The sequence below is a fragment of the Myripristis murdjan genome, chromosome 9 (assembly GCF_902150065.1).
Source record: "Myripristis murdjan chromosome 9, fMyrMur1.1, whole genome shotgun sequence".
NCBI lineage: Eukaryota > Metazoa > Chordata > Actinopteri > Holocentriformes > Holocentridae > Myripristis > Myripristis murdjan.
This window is the reverse complement of record NC_043988.1, coordinates 28996107-29012588: the sequence shown is the minus strand read 5'-3', so window position 1 is coordinate 29012588 and position 16482 is coordinate 28996107. Positions and strand designations below refer to the sequence as shown.

Here is a 16482-nt window from a genome sequence, read left to right as displayed (position 1 = left end):
TATATTCCCTGCAAAATACTGCAAATCCCAAATGTATGAATGAAAGATTTAAACAAGTTACACCATCTACAGTTAAAGCGTGAGACTATCTGTCATCTAATTTTTTATTGAATCTAAAAGGTGAATAATTTAATAGTCCTGTAGCATCATGAAACATTTTACGGCATTGTATGTCCCCTTCATTTTCTCTTCTACCGTATTATTGTTAGTGGGGATGATTGTACTTAATTTGCATGTTTTTTTTTTTCTTTTTTCCCTCATGAAAAGCCATGAAAAAAATTTTGAGCACAAAAAAAGGAAGTACTATGTTGCTTCTTACAGCACACTATCACACATATTGTACAAGCACACACACACCACACAAGCATGTGTGCAGCCAGACACACACAGTTGGAGAGAGAGAGAGAGAGAGAGAGAGAGAGAGAGAAGGAGAGAGAGAGCCAAATAAATACAAGAAGGGATTATGCAGACATGTATGTTTATACACACACACAAATGCATTCAGATAAAGGAGAAGAGGCAGAGACAACTGTGAAAGGTGACAGCATTTCCTTTTCTCGTGGGGTGACCTCGTTCTCAGCAGGTCGGCTGCAGCTTTGGGTTGTGTCACTACTAGCCATCTGGCCCTGCTGGCCTCCACTGTGAGCAAATACCAGGCGAGTAGCTCACTGACATATTCTGATGGTGTGATTCAATATTGGAGGTAGTTGTAAGCCAGGGATAAGCCTGCTGTACATACCTCCAATTCACTCGAGTACACCGCCCACCTGGCTATGGTTTCCATTCACCTGTTCCCAATGGTAATCTCCTTGCCTATTTTCTTTTCTTATAGTGTTCATGGTATAATTAATGAATGCATTTGATCAGGGACCCGAGTGCATTATTATGCATACAATATGTCACTGTTTGCACATATCAGCTTAGCTGCTAGACATGCAATTTGAAAACATACATAAAGACCTTTTGAATTCATATGTAAGTGGATGGAAACGTTTCAGATTCCCTAGTAGGAAATAAAAATAACTGTGTCGCAGCATACAATACAATATTCAGTCTAATGACAAACATAAACCATAAGAGTGGTCGCACAGCATGCCATTTCCCAGAGATGAAGCGCTCCTGTGTCTCTGTCCATGGTGCTTAAAATGTATTTTAAGCAAGTCCGCCGGTAGGGGGCGCATGGTACCCAAAGATAATAGCACACTGATGAGCATCCAATTCTCTAGGGTTTCAGCAAACCCAGCATAGCTGCAGAGGGCGACGGGGAATTGGTCCTCGGTCCAATCAGCTTTGGCAGAGGGTGTCGATGGTGCTCAATAGTCTAATCACTTTTTAAAAGCCACCATTATCACATCAAATGCATGTAAATGGAATTTATCATGTCGGATTCTGTGTGAGGTCCCGTGGCTCTGCCTGCATGCGCTGCTTTTGTGATTTTGCCAAATGGACAAAAAAAAAAAAAAAAAAAAAAAAAAGGAAAAAAGAGAAAACTGTCAACTCAAAAGCAGCGACAATAATAATAATAATAATAATAATAACGCATTCATCAAAGCGCCTTGCATGAAAATAAAATAAATAAAACTAACAAAGCAAAAAAGAGAAAGAGAAAAATAATAATCCTTCAGGGAAAATGTATTCTGCACGTTGTTGTGGAGCTGATGTAAGAGGGCAGAAAAAGCTTTAGAGAGGCGCACTACGAGGAGCACATGTATGCACGGTGTGTGTCTCGGTCTCAGGTAAGTCTGAGGTGAGCTGGATGTTATTCTAGGTGTATACAGCTGACATCGTAGCTCCAAAATGTTTTCACCAGGTATGACCCTTCCGCCTCCACCAGCCCAGTCAAAACACCCAGTAAACCGGTCCTACAGCGGGCCTGGCTCTCCACCTGTCTTTTGGGGTGTTTTCGTATGCATGTGCGTGCTTGGCCATGTCCGATCTAAATAGATTCGCCTCACGTCAACCCCCCACACCCCCAGCGCATAAAACATTCATTAGAGCGCAGCCCCGGCACTGCAAAAAATGTCCGTTCGAATAAATCACTTTGTCTCTCAGGTTTCTGTCTTAAAATCTTATGTTTGTGAAAATGTGCGAGGGGGAAACCCTGCCAAAGGTGTGAAATAACTTTACTTTTCTCTATGCGTTTTTGGTTAGTTTATTTTCCCGAGAAAGGTTTGGGATATGTGGGGAAAAGAGGCAGAAGATTAAGCAGATAAGTCCACTATCACGAAAACGGCACATGGGCTCAGCTAATTCCTTGAGCTGGTTTGCGTCGATACCTTTGGCTTTTTTTTTTTTTACTTTCGAAAATAAGATTTTAAGATTAAACGGTTTGTTAAGAAGGATATTTTTTGCAGTGTGATACAGACCTATAAAACATTCATCTCCGAATTCTCTCTCTCTCTCTCTCTCTCTCTCTCTCTCTCTCTCTCTCTCTCTCTCTCTCTCTCTCTCTCTGCCAAACGCACCTCGCTGCCCCGCCCTCCCTTTCCACCTCCCCGTGCTAAATGCATACTGTAAGACGCGCGCCAGTGCGGCCAACATCCGTGCGCATCCACACAGCTTGCTTCGTATACTTGGGAAATACAGAGGGCAAATGATCAGATTGGATATGTATTTCAATGTCAAAAAATGGATTCAATTCTGATTTTTCGCCTTTATCTTTGATTCTCCACTCCTGCGCACCACTTTGCGCTCTTTTGGGGGCTGTTTGCGCGTCCTATATTTGGGGAGGTGTCGCCCGGTGTCGAGTATACTGATCCCAATTTGGATTTTTATTGCTGCCGATTTTTTTTCGAATCCCTCGTCCAAATGACTGAGCTCGGATCCAGCCGGAGACCTGGCTCTCCACTCGGGAAGACCTACGGCTAAAGTTTGAAGGGTGCAGGGGTGCTAAGGGCTGCCCGTGTCCAACCGTGCTCTGGATTTGCAATTAGCAATAAATTGCAATAAACAGCGGATATAGGTTACTGTCTGTCTCCTCACACGGGAATCCTTCTACTTGGATTTATACAGCTTCTGGATTTTTACCTCCCCCCTCTCCCTCTGAATCATGAAGACCACTATTATAGATGGTGAGTACACATTAGACAATAGGATATCTTTGTAAAGTTTTCACATAAAGAAGGCAGGAGGATGCTGCTCGCTTGGCTGTAAATTGCGCACTAATAAAATCCACCCCGGGCAATGTCATTGTCACAACGGGCTGCTGCTCTGTGGAGAGAACCTACAGAACCGAAGCCTGGGTATAAATCAGGCTATAGACGTCCTAATTTGAGTTTACTCTGCGGGCTCCTTCGGGGTTTGGCTAAGCTGATACATGACTGAGAATGCAACTATGCGCACACCCAGTTAGAATCTCAGCAACGCCGAATTAATTAATTTACATGTGAAGGTGCGAGGAGGAAAAGAAGAGAGCCGCTATCAATTATGGATATTGCGGCTGTAAACGACCTTGACTCAGTGGTCCTTAATTGAGCCATAACTCATACTATAACAGATTTTGCGCGCACCCCCCCTTTATGCTTGTGTGTGCGCGCGCGCGTGTGAGAGAGCGGCCGTGTAGTGTTTGTAGCGGTCAATATGCTCTGCATGATATCGCAACTTAACCCGGGCATCCGCTTCAGCCCGTCTGGACGCTGTGGGCTGAGCCTTTGATGAAGCCTGCAGATGGTCCGCTTGGCGGCCCAATAATACCGCTTCACTTTCCAGCTCCTTGGCTATAATTGGTGTTTTTGTGGCACCGTCCCACTCAGGGTGCCACCAAAGTGACAGGAAATTGGGCCTTGTGGCTTTTACCAACTGGACTTGGAGGGTAATTGGAGCTATTCTAATAAGGAGCAGAACGTTCCTCCATTCCTGCTTAGAATTGCATTCCTTGGCAATATTTTGTCTTGTTTGTATATGTGTGTATGGGTGCTTTGGGGGGAGAGTCGGAGAGGAGGTGGGGTGGGCGCAGAGAAGAAGAGGCACCTGGCATGTGTCAGTGAGTGTGTGCGCCTGAAATTGTACGTGCCCAACTGCCTTTTTTCCTGTATTATATTTAATACAATGCAGAGGAGATGATAGTGACACGGTTGTGTGTTTGCAGTGTTTGTGTTTGATAAGCAGCACAATGAGACCAGTGCATGTATATCATACCCAACATGCACCACCAACAGCTCTGGGAAAACCCTCATCCCACCCTGCCCCACCCCTGTACACAAACACACACACACACACACACACACACACACACATGCAGACAAACAGAGTGCTTATGCAACATGCCGTGCACACTCCCTCTTCCTCACTGTTTGTTCATTACTCGGCTAAAACTGCAGGATTATGGTAAGAAAGCAGCAGATTATTGCGGCCCCACAGAGTAACTTTGCATTTCACAACTGGCAAAATCAAAGAGGCACATCTACTTGTGCATTCTCTTTGATATGTCACAGGGTGATGCAAATTCAAGTGTACACCCCTTCATTGGCACAGAATGGCTCCAGGTCCCACAGATCCTACAGGCAGATTTTCATCATCCAACTGCTGGTGTGATTTAGCACTAGGCTCCTGACACACACCTATGTATGTTTTTTTTCTCAGTGCAATTATAATTGGTATCCATCTCTAAGGCCCCTGATTTGTCTGAGAAAATATGGCCTGTCGTGTCTTGTGTTTAAAGTGTCAAGCTGAGGAGGGACTTTAATTTACACTCTTTTTCACCCAGTCAGCATATGATCAAATGCCTCCGTGGGAAAGCTGTTGCTTGGGGGTGCCTTTCCTCCCTGTCTGCTGCCAAGCAAAGCCAATAAAGCGCAAATGAATGGATAAAACCATTACAGTGGAACTGAATGCTTTTTTTCGTCAGGAGTTTTCAATTAGTTAACTTTGTTATTGTTTTGGCAGTGCCTTGCCAAAAATCCTGCTCTATTTTCATAAGTAGGGCACATGACGCGGGTTGTGAGGTGGCAAAATGATTGTTTAGGATGTATCAAGCTGTTGGAGAGACGGCAGGCAAACAAGAATAACAAAAGCTGATTTGCACTGGGGCATTAGGTGGGATCAAACGTCATGCCATAAATTGACAATGAGGCACGGTATCTTCTGTATCCTGAAAGGGAATGTGAAATTGATCCATCTCTGTGTTTGCATGAGTGTGTGTGAGCAAACGGGGAGGGTTGAGAGGGATAATAATGTGTGGGTGTACGCGCATGTGGGTGTGCGGGGAGGTTTGGGGAGGGGAGAGGGAGACTGTGTTCAAGACACAAAGAAAAAAGAATGAATGGATGAAAGAAACAACAAGTGTGTGTGAGACTGAGAAGGTTGGAGATGTGGAGATGGAGTGATTTATTCCACTTTTTGTTGTTCTGACATCTCACCACTTCTCCAGATAAAGTGTGCCCTTTGTGCCTCTCAGAAGTGATAGCATGACAGTTGACAATTGAACGGATGTCACAACAAAGGGAGAGAGAGAAATAATTAGAGCCTCTGCACTTTTCGTTAACCTTAGCTTCACTAGTGTTGATTAGTCATATTCTATTCATTTTTCTCTTAATTGGGCAAGGTCAGTAAGGGGACCAAGAGAAGAGAAGCACGGCTCTTTTCATGAAGTCTTCAAAGGGCATTAAATAAGAATTTTTACTGCCTCGTGGCACAAGATGACCATAATATTCCTGCAGGTGGGTTGATAGGGTTATTGACTAATACCAATGCCTCAGTGATTACACACGCAGGTGCCAAGATATCTGGCTTTCTAAACTCATTTTGTCGCTGTGCTCTGGTTTGGAACAAAATCTCCTTCAGCCACTGGCATTTCAAGACACTCCCCATCTCCTTCCCCCACCGACTTGCATTATTAACTGCTACGTGATGGAGGACAGTGCTAGGAGCAAGGCATTTCCGCTGCAAGGCTAATAAGCCTCATTCTCAAGCCAAAAAGCAGATGACAAAGAAGCATTGTGATGATGGTATTTGCTTTGGGATATATTCCCTGCTTACTAGATGTCACTGTTGCCTGTCTGCTCCTGTATCTTAGCTTGCTCATCATTATAATGAAATTGTGTCTAATTGCAGATAAGAGCGGCCATGCCAGAGGATAAGGTCTATCGATGTTGTTGTAATTTCTACCAGTTGCCAATAGAGGTTGATGAAGGTCATAATTACTTAATGATACACCTCCGAGGGTCAATAGCGGTCAACACAAACCGTGTTCAGTGCAACATGTGGTTTGGCTGCTACCCAGCACTCTGCTACCCAAGACCTAGTTACAGTGAAGGAGGGAAACAGTAGACTTGGCTTGGGATTCCAGTGGTGTGCTGTTACAAAACACATCAGGGTGGTGGGGTGGAAGGCGGATGCAGAATGTTGTTTAAAGCTAATAGGAGGCAAGAGATCAAACACAAAACTCCCAGTCTTTATTCCTTTGTGGTTCTTTTTGCTTCATCTGTGCGGCACGGAAATCTTTGTTCCATCACAATAGACAACAGACAAAGGCGTCAACGTCTAATAACCCGTTACCTTTTCATCTAGATTGTTAATTGGAGCATTTTAGCAACTGATTGTATAATAACAGTTTGATAAAGTACGCTGATGACTGGTGACAATGTAATGTAATTCTTCCAAATGAGTTCAAAATGTGATAAAACATATTAACATCATCAGTTGCAAGGCATTGTAAAAACATCTTAATTAACATTACATTAAAAAAAAGTTACACCTTTCACATGCATGTAATAATAATAATTTGTATCATGAAATAATTGCATTACATTGTCAGTGGAAAAAGGTACAATAACACATTTTACAGCAGTGGTGGCGCATTTAGAGAGACATTTCGTTACATTTTAATATTTTTTTATATTACATCATCAGCTGCTTCAAGCCATATTTGAGTGATGATTACAAGTCCACTTTTCAAAGGAATGACATTTCCTCATCCAGTTAGTTTAGGACTGTGTATTTGAATGTTATTTACTGTACATTCATAGAAATATGCACATAATGTTGGGGTGTAATAGAGGTTGTTAGACAGAGATTCATATGTGAAATCATTTGGATTGCTTATACATTTATAATCATGTCGAGTGTGGTTTTAGCATGTACATCTTTCCAATTGATCGCTCAGACAATCAAAGTTGACATATCAAGATGTCAACGGATTGTGTGATGGAACAGCAGGACAGCCATGTCTGTCAGAGCTGTGGCGGTGTTAATGTGTTAGTTACTGACAAGAGACTGCAGCAGGCTATCTGAGAGAGGATCTAGTATGTTCACTGCATCCTGATGAGGCACTCCTTCAGGGACTTTTTTTAATTGGTTTGGCCCCTCAAGTAGCACTGCATTTGTTTATACATGCGCAGAGGCACACACACACACACACACAAACACACACACACACAGATACACACAGATAGACAGACACACACACGTACAGTAACTGTGCATGTACACGTACACAGGCATGCAGGCCTCAGATATCCTTGGAATCATCCCCTCTAGGTTATCCCAGTCTCCCAGCCCTTCACTGCTAATCAGCAAGACAGAGGAACTAAGTGGATAAACGAAGAAAATTCTATTTGTTTATGCAGAGGAAGCTGAGGGGCGAAAATATACAGAAAGTGGTGGAAATGGAATACACTATTTTCGCAGATTACCAGTCCTTAATCCTCTCTGTGGGTTATTATTCCACTGTCAGAATATTTGGAGGGACAACGAGGAGAAAGCACAGCCTGCTAACCCAAAAGCACACCACCACCCCCAACCAAAAATAAATAAATAAAGACAGCAAACATAAAAAAAAAAAATTCAATGCTGCAACACGGAAAACAGAAATAAGTGTTGGCACTTGTCCCAAGGGTAAGGGTGAGGAGGCATGAGTACAATTTGTGTCGAGGCGTTACGCAACTCAGGGTTGGTGGGGCGGGTGGAGGCTTTAAGGTGGGATTTATTTATGTCCTTTAGAGAAATACACTCTGAAACTGTATCATAATCCATTAAAGGTGCCTACACATGGAAGAGCAGATAAAAGCCTGTAATGTGCCTAACCCTAAAACACACAAACAAACCAACACACACACACACACACACACACATGAAATCTACACATGATTTGCAGATGTACCAGAGCGGTGTTCACACCAGAGTCGTGATATGTCCCAACTGGCTTGATCCAGCGACCAACATGAAAGGCCCCCGGGGGGAGCAAACATACATCTGTTGATTCCTCTCACACGGCAATAACATTATACCACTACAGGCCCTAGCACGCACGGATGAAGCCGGCTAATTTGTTGAACATGCTACCCATCTCACTTCAGCACACGGTTTCAATCTGCTGTTTCACGAGAGACTTATCATTGTCCCTGCATCCTTGGAACTTGCCGTGCCCACTCCTCTATCCACGTATCCATGAAAGTTGCATGCCTGTTGTAATCCTATTGCAGATGTGAAAGAGTGTGCCGAGCTGCCTGAACGTTGGTGACGCTGATTATACCACAATGGGGAGGCTGACTGATGGCCTAGTAAATTGTTAATTAGACAGAGCAGAAGCCGCTCTTAAATTAGACGCCTGAATGGAGCCGTTGTCGGGCTTATAACTCAGCCCTGCTCTGCTCGCTTCTTGCCGGCTACAGTGCCACTCACGTAGATAAAGTAGCTGGCTGATCCACGTCACGGGCCTGGGTTCAGTGTCACTGATCACCGTGTTAGGACGAGACTCGCATAACTGATCAAAACCGAAGCACGTCGTCTGTGTAATTTCTCATGCTCCAAGCAGAAGTGGTGTGAAATGCAAGTGATTCGCTCACTCCAAATACATTTGAATCCTATGGGCAGATATATAGCAGATATATAGCTTGAGTGCATGACAGCTAGGTTGCTGGGTGGATGCATGGATGGATGGACGGTTAGACAGATAGATAAATCGATAGATACAAGTTTAAAAAACATTTTTGAAAAGATCTACAGAGTGACAGAATGACAAAATTGCTGGCGAAATTGCTGATACAAGAAATTACCTCAAATGTGTCGCCCTGACAAGTAAGCCTTGTATAGTTTTACTTGTAGAAGTGAAAACACATCCATCCTGATTAAGTTTCGGGTCAAAGGTGGACCAGATAGTCTTTATTTTTTTCCAGAAGTCTTGTTTTTCTGTGGGAAATTATGTCACCAATAAAAAAAAAGTGCCTCAGCTTATCAAAAATCAGCCAGTTATTTACAGTCTTAAGTTTACCTCAGCCCGCCCATGCTTTAGCACCCCTGTTACCCTTCAACCCTGCAGCAGCCAGTGGCTGATTAAATATTAATGCATGCAAAATTCATCAATCTAGGATGTAGTGGAGAGCTTTGGTGTCCCATGTTGCCCTACAACACAACACTGTTTCCATTTGTAATACGATCATAATATTCATGTAGTAACTTGGTTGCATCTTGGGAAAGCGGTTAAAAGACTGTGGATTCAGGCTTATTTAGGTCTAAGCAGTTTTCATAATTTTCTTACTTTACAACTTACACTTATTTTTATTGTAGAAGGCTCAACGAGGTGTAGGTGTGGGAGCCCGATCATGTCATGTAATTAAGAAGACACATTTACTAAATGAATAAAGTTGCATTGGTGCAAAACAAAATAAAGATTCACTTGTGTGATAAGCAATCTGAACACTGCCTTGTTGTTTCGGTGTGTATTCCCTCATTCAATCTGAGTTAGCCGCTACTTCACAGCTGTAATTAGCCAGACTCAGAGCTGATCTCCTGCTTTGGCAGTGCACACTTGGCACATTGTGCCCACTAAGGTATAGTGCCACAGTGGATTGCGCCAGTATTGCTGTCAAATTAGAAAATTCCACTGTAGCCTACAGAACGGTGGTTATTACTCTTTGGTCAAAAATGTATGAGAGCAATGCGAATTACAGGAGAAACAGCAAAATGAGGGGGCGCTGGGAGATGGAAGTGAAATAAGGGAAAAATTTGGGAAAAAATGGGAGTGTTGGCAGGCATGAGGTACTTCCAGCTTCCAGATCAAAATCAATTTCTTTCTTTTTTTTTTTTTTTGTAGCACAGTTGTCCGCCAATAAGCGCCTAAACAGGTTTGACTCAAAAGGAGCGTCCTGGCTCCTGCTGATACAGACCCTTATTTTTCTCACTGTCAGAACTGTTACACTGTAACCAATCAACCAGCCAACCAGTCAATATGTTCTTTTTTAATAAGGTTTGAAAGAGAATCAAAATTCATGCCTTATTAAAACCGAGTCTTTACATCCAATATGCCTACTAACATACAGATAGACAGCACCGCAGCACACACAAACACACACACACACACACATACACAAAATAACAACCAATCACACTTCAAATCCACTGCAGACACCCTGCAGGTTCACAAACCTTCCTCCTCCGTCAGTTTCCTGACAGTCAACATGCTGCTTAACTTGCCAAACTCATCTCAAACCTGCGGCATGTCCCTGCTGCCTTGCTGCACGGCGGCACAGCACATGCACCTCCCCCTGAAAGTTTTCTGGTAAATCTGGCCAACATGAAAACCACCAAACAACATCCAGTTTAACTAAATCTGACTTCCAAATTGTGATCTCAGTGCTTCCTCATGGCTGGTGGCAGCTGCAATGGGAACTGGTGTTGGACGTTTCACCACGTTAGATGGTGCCCGGTGCATAAGCCGGTTTAGCACTGCCCCTGTGCCACTGAGCCAGGCAGCAGCAAACTGTCTGATTTCTGGTGGGTCATGCCTGCCCTGGAGCCCATGGCAGCTCGACAACTTTTTACCCTTGGCTGGGACACAAAGATTCACAGAAAGACAGATTCACCTCTGCTGTGCTTTGGCCAGCAGAAACTTCCAGAAAAATATACAAACAGAATATCAGGCTTGGTCGCAAAATCAGCTTTGCACTGGCTTTTAGCTAAGCAAGCCAAACCCGGTACTGTTTAACAAATTTTTGTTGGATGTCAGATCATTTTGATTTCATTTAAATTACACAATGGCTCATTATGATTGGATTTCAAAGACCAACATACCAGAGGAGGTTTAGACAGAACTGCTATAACTGTACTGTCTTACATATTACCACTTTCTTAGCTTTACTCCTGAAAGTGGGGGACAGTAATTTTTGTTGTCCCCCCAGTTCTGGCACCAGTGATCCTGTGGAAGAAGTTTTGATTTTAAATTCCATGGATGGATGAATCTTCTCCAGTATTTTTAGTTGTGCTGATCTCATTAGCGTTTATGACACGAAACGGATTCTCCCCGAATCCTTCTGATCATTCTCTGAGAGTCTGCTGGTCGCTGTGATTAGTTTGCAAACGCGACAGATGGGAGTTGGATTTTTGATGATGAATCTTTCGCAATCCTTGGCACCACGTTGTTGAGGCTCTTCAGCCAAGGGGTCACCTTTCTCGACAGCATGCATTGCTGGATGCTGTTCCTCTCGTTATTTATCTTCATTCAAGGCGAAGTTCAAAAGGACCACTTCACAGAGACTTCGTGACTTGCATAAATAGCTGCGTATATGGATTTTCTTTTTTTCCATGTGAAGGACAAATACCGTATGCTGATTTCAGTGACTGCATATTTTAGCAAGCTTTCAAAAGGTAGCACCAGTCTAGGGTGAAAGAATAAAGCACCTTGAGGAGATGGAAAGAGGAGCCCACTCAATGACAGACAGGGCGGCTTACCCAGACAGACTAGCTAGACTGCTCTGCAGAGCAGGAAGCTGCTGCAAAACAGCTTTTAACTCAGTTAACTGTAACATCTGTCATGTTACTTTTCATCTCTGCTGTATAATAAAAATTAAATGAAAGATCAGACAAAGCATCACACAGATAGATAGATAGATAGATAGATAGATAGATAGATAGATAGATAGATAGATAGATAAAAAAAGAATCAAGCCAGTGCAGTGACTTGTACTAAAGAGTAATTACAGATGAGGTCTTTATGCAGGCAAAAATACAAGCCGACTTTGAGAAACTGTGTGGCAGACTGTGGTTGCAGAGCGCACACAGTCACATTGCAATAGATTCAGAGCAGCAATGTGTCTCCCGGTGAGCCTGACTGGTAGTTCACAGCTGAAATATGTATGGGGCACCCTTCAAAGGAAATAACATTTCGGTCCGTCACTCCTTGGCTCTTTGGAAATTGAACTGTTATAGATGTGAAAGGCCATCCCCAAAGGTGTTACACAGATATCTATCTATCTATCTATCTATCTATCTATCTATCTATCTAGCTAGCTATTCCTTGGTAGCTTTAATACAAGAATTCTGCAGAATTTAGCAGAGAGAAATAACTTCTTTTCTTACACAAATCAAGGTCCTCCATGGAAGTCGTAGCGAGAGTAAAGGGATTTGTCGAGCAGGAAATACATAATCCAGCAATGGTTCAAAAGTTAAGTGAGACTTCCTAAAACACTCATGCCCTTTAGAGTGGGATCAATAAAATGAGAGGACTGCATGATGCAAGGCGGACAATACTCGCATCTTAACTTTAAAATAACAGTTTGGTCACTTATGTTTACACATAATTGGACCGGCCGAAACTCTCAAAAACAAGATGCAATGCATTGGGAAGCCAACTCCCTGTAAGCTAAGATGTAACATCTGTGTTCAGGGACGTCCAAGTGAATCAGGTTCCTCTCTCAGTCATCTCAGGGGCCCAAAGTAGGTTATTCTTATTAAAATGCAAATCTGACAAGTGCGCTCCATCGGTACTCTCCCTTTGTCCCTGCGGTATGTGTGCTGCACAGCTCTTTCTTTACAGTCTTTCTCTCTCTTTCTCTCTCTTGCTCTGTCTCCTCTCACATTGTGTTGCTCATTCTTCTCTTTCTAATTCTGCTACTCACTCCCTTCCCAGCCACATACTGTCTCTCATCTTTCTGTCTTCTCTCTCAGGTGTAAATGCTGATTATCTTGTGTAGATATCAGGACACGGCAAATTAAATGTGACCGCAGCTAGCCTGCCAGGACGTCCATTATAATGATATCTGTAATCTGCTGGGCTCAGGGGAGGCAGAGGGGAGGGATGTGAAGATGGAGGGATGATGATGGAGGTGGATTGAATATGGATCTGGTGCCTGGCAGGAAAGCAGTGGCTATGGATTTTCCTGAAATGATCAGGTTCACATGGACCACAGGACCATATGCCTGCATGGGTTTAAGTCTCAAGGGACTCGTGCCCAACTGAAGCCCACCCAAGTCCGGGCTGTCATCCAATGCTGAGGCTGTGGAGCCATTTTTAGGCTCAGAATTAAAACGTTGATATCCATCATTTACGTGCATAGCACAACGTCACTGCCGGGTTTGGTAATGAGAGACTTGCCACTCTGCTGCCAGCTCCAACTCGTTTTCTATGGGGGCCAATTTGTGTCACTCAGTAATCAGTTAATCAACAGATAAATCATTTGACAAATCAGTAAATCAATGAATGAATCAACAATCTTGGTAATCCGAAATGAATTAATCAATAAAACAGAAACTAACAAAAATTATTAAAACAAATGTGAATAAATCAAAATATTTTTTATAATGTTACAACTGAGTGATCATTTTTATATATTTTTGATTTGTCATTTGCTTTTTCTGTTATTGATTATTATATCTTTACTGCACCAGGAGGTGGGCTTGTCTACATTAATTGGCTGGATACAGTAATTTCCTCTGCAGCCAATCAGATTTAAGGATAAATGTTTTCACCAGGTGACTATGGAAAATGGAGAAATAAGTGTTGGCTGACTTCATGCAACACTCAGAAAGTTTCAGTTTGATTGTGTTATTTGTTACTAAAGCTTTGTAAAAATTATTTCCCATTTGAAGCAGTCCCCTTTATGTATGATTATTATTATTATTATTATTATTATTATTATAGGTAGCTACAAACTCCACTTGCCTATTTTGCACCTCCTTGATCGCATAGTGACATAGCCTTTTAGCACATCAACATAATCTTGCTGGTATAAATTATTAATCTTTTGTTCAGGTGCACTCAGAAAATGTAAGTGGAAGTCATCATGATCACTAATAATTATTTTTATAATGGTTAGTTATTCTTTGATGGACTCATGAGCAGAAAAACCAGGCTGTATCTGCCTCGCCAACGTCAGGCCAGACGGCAGCTAATGCATTTATCAGAGTATGAGGTGATGCAGCTACTGCCTTAGTGTCTGCTAATGTCTGTGCTATAGATACATGAAGGAGACTGCTTTCAGTAAGAATTGTCAAAGGTTAGTAACCACATTGTACAAATAAACTGTAACTTATTGTGAGTGCCAAACATCAGCGCCTCACTGTCCACTCATTCCATAGTCCAGACATCTTCATCCTTAAATCTGATTGGCTGTATGGGTTGGAGTTCAGGACATCTAGAGATGACGGTTCCACCTCCTGGCACAGTGAGGAACTGAAAATAAAAAGAGCAACAGATAAAACAATCAACACATCAAAAGTGTAATAATCAATAACTGAGAAAGTAACCAACAACTCAAAAAAATCTATCTATCTATCTATCTATCTATCTATCTATCTATCTATCTATCTATCTATCTATCTATCTATATGTATATATTAGTGGTGTCAAATTATCGCGTTAATTGAGATTAATTAATTACAGTCATATTTAGCGCGTTATGTTTTTTAATCGAGTTAATCTAATTTCTAATCTCTAATTTTACTTTTTATAAAATCGGTTTGTAGGCGTTGGGCTTCCTGTGCTTAAATTGTTGGGGGTGGAAAACAATGGTCAGTCACACCCTGAAGTGGACATTGATTGGCTGTCATTGTGTTTGTGCCGGCCTGTCACTGGCCCGGTGGCCTGACCGTCTTTTTTTTTTTTTTTTTTTTTTTTTAAACAGGTCGCCGGCCAGGCCAATCAGCTGTCGGTCCGGTCCGGCTGGCCTCACCAGTCTGATCTTTTTTTTTTTTTTTTTAAGTCAGAGAGACAGGCCAGGCCAATCAGAGGCCAGCAACCTGTGAAGAGGTCAAGACATGATTGGTTTGTTTTGATTAACACCCGCCCCAACAGTCCGAGTCCGTTGTAAACAGGCAGCGCATGTTGAGGAGGGGGTGTCGCGACTCGTGTGTGTGTCTGACTGTGGAGGAGAGGAGAGGAGGTGGAAGAAAAGGTTGCGTGGTCGAAGTTAATACATTACCGTATTCATCCGAATATAAGACGATATTTTTTCCATTGAAAATGCCCTGAAAAAACGCCCTCGTCTAATATTGGGGGTCTAAGCAAATACACATGTATTGTGCATATGTAAACCAGTAGGTAGGCTCGCCTGATGCCGCGATTACCGGCGAATGGCCGCATTGCTCAGTCATTGCAGCCGCGTATGAACAAAAATTGATATGGCAGTAGGCTGTGTGTGCGCCGCTCACCTGTCAGATCCGGCAGACCAGACCCGGTGCCGCGGCCGGCTCGCCTGATGCCGACCGGTGGCTTTTTTATTCAAACAAGATTTTGTCCATATATATATATATATATATTTATATATATATATATATTTTTTTTTTTCCAAAAAAGGGTCTTGAAAAAGAGGGGTCGTCCCCCCGACCCGCATCGGACTGATCTGCTACAATAATGTAATCAATTTAAAGGGAAATACCTCAAGTTCAGGGCTTTTCTCAGCAATTTTAGGTGAGATTAAAAAAGAGATTAATTAGATCAATTAATTACAGATCATAATTAATTAATCTCTCAATTTTTTTAATCTCTTGACACCACTAGTATATATACATATGATCATATGATGATCAAATTATCAGTTCATTTATATATTTTTTATCCATTTATCTATCAGTTTTCACATTTCCTGATTGATTAATCCTGATCATTCATTTTATTATTATTATTATTATTATTATTATTATTATTATTATTATTATTATTTATTTTATTGTATTTTGTTTTATTTTGTTTTATTTTATTTTATTTTATTTTAGGAAAATGTTTGCATGACGTATTCATCTCTGTTTTTATTTGATTTGGCACTGCACCTCATCAAACAGTGTGTCTAATACTGTAATTTTCTTTGGATTTTCTGTTGCTGAAATATGATTTTGTGTAGGTGGCGCTCTTTTCCTAACAACCCGGTTCCTCCTCTGTTTATTCCACATTCCACATTTCCATTGGCTGATGCTGCTGCCGATGGAAATGTGGAGTGCATCACTTCCTGTGCACCAAAGGAACGGCCTACCTGACAACAGTTGTTTCAAACAGCAAATATAAAAGTTTTCATGAAAATGGCTGCAGGCTGAATCATTATTGTGTTATAGCAGCAGAGAGAGAGAGAGAGGGAGAGAGCTGCAAAACAGAAATGTATCTATCTGAAAATGTTGTGGGTTATTACCTTAAGTTATGTCAGGACACCCACAATGTTTCGATCCCGCAGCGTGGCATCTTGACATGATTCTCAACGCATGCGAGGGGGAGGCGGATCTGTGTAAAAATTTCCCATGGAATCATGTTGACATCCAATTCAGGAGCCGGGTGCACACTGG

The 16482-nt window shown here is 42.1% G+C and overlaps 1 protein-coding gene across 1 annotated transcript in view; it reads left to right on the top strand.

Moving 5' to 3' along the window:
- Positions 1-2544: 2544 nt before the first annotated feature.
- rtn4r (reticulon 4 receptor) overlaps positions 2545-16482 on the top strand; it is a 45029-nt gene continuing 31091 nt past the window's right edge. The window contains exon 1 of the mRNA XM_030060182.1: positions 2545-3071. Within this exon, the coding sequence (XP_029916042.1) occupies positions 3050-3071 (22 nt within the window). The 5' untranslated portion in view covers positions 2545-3049. The remainder of the gene's footprint in view (positions 3072-16482) is intronic.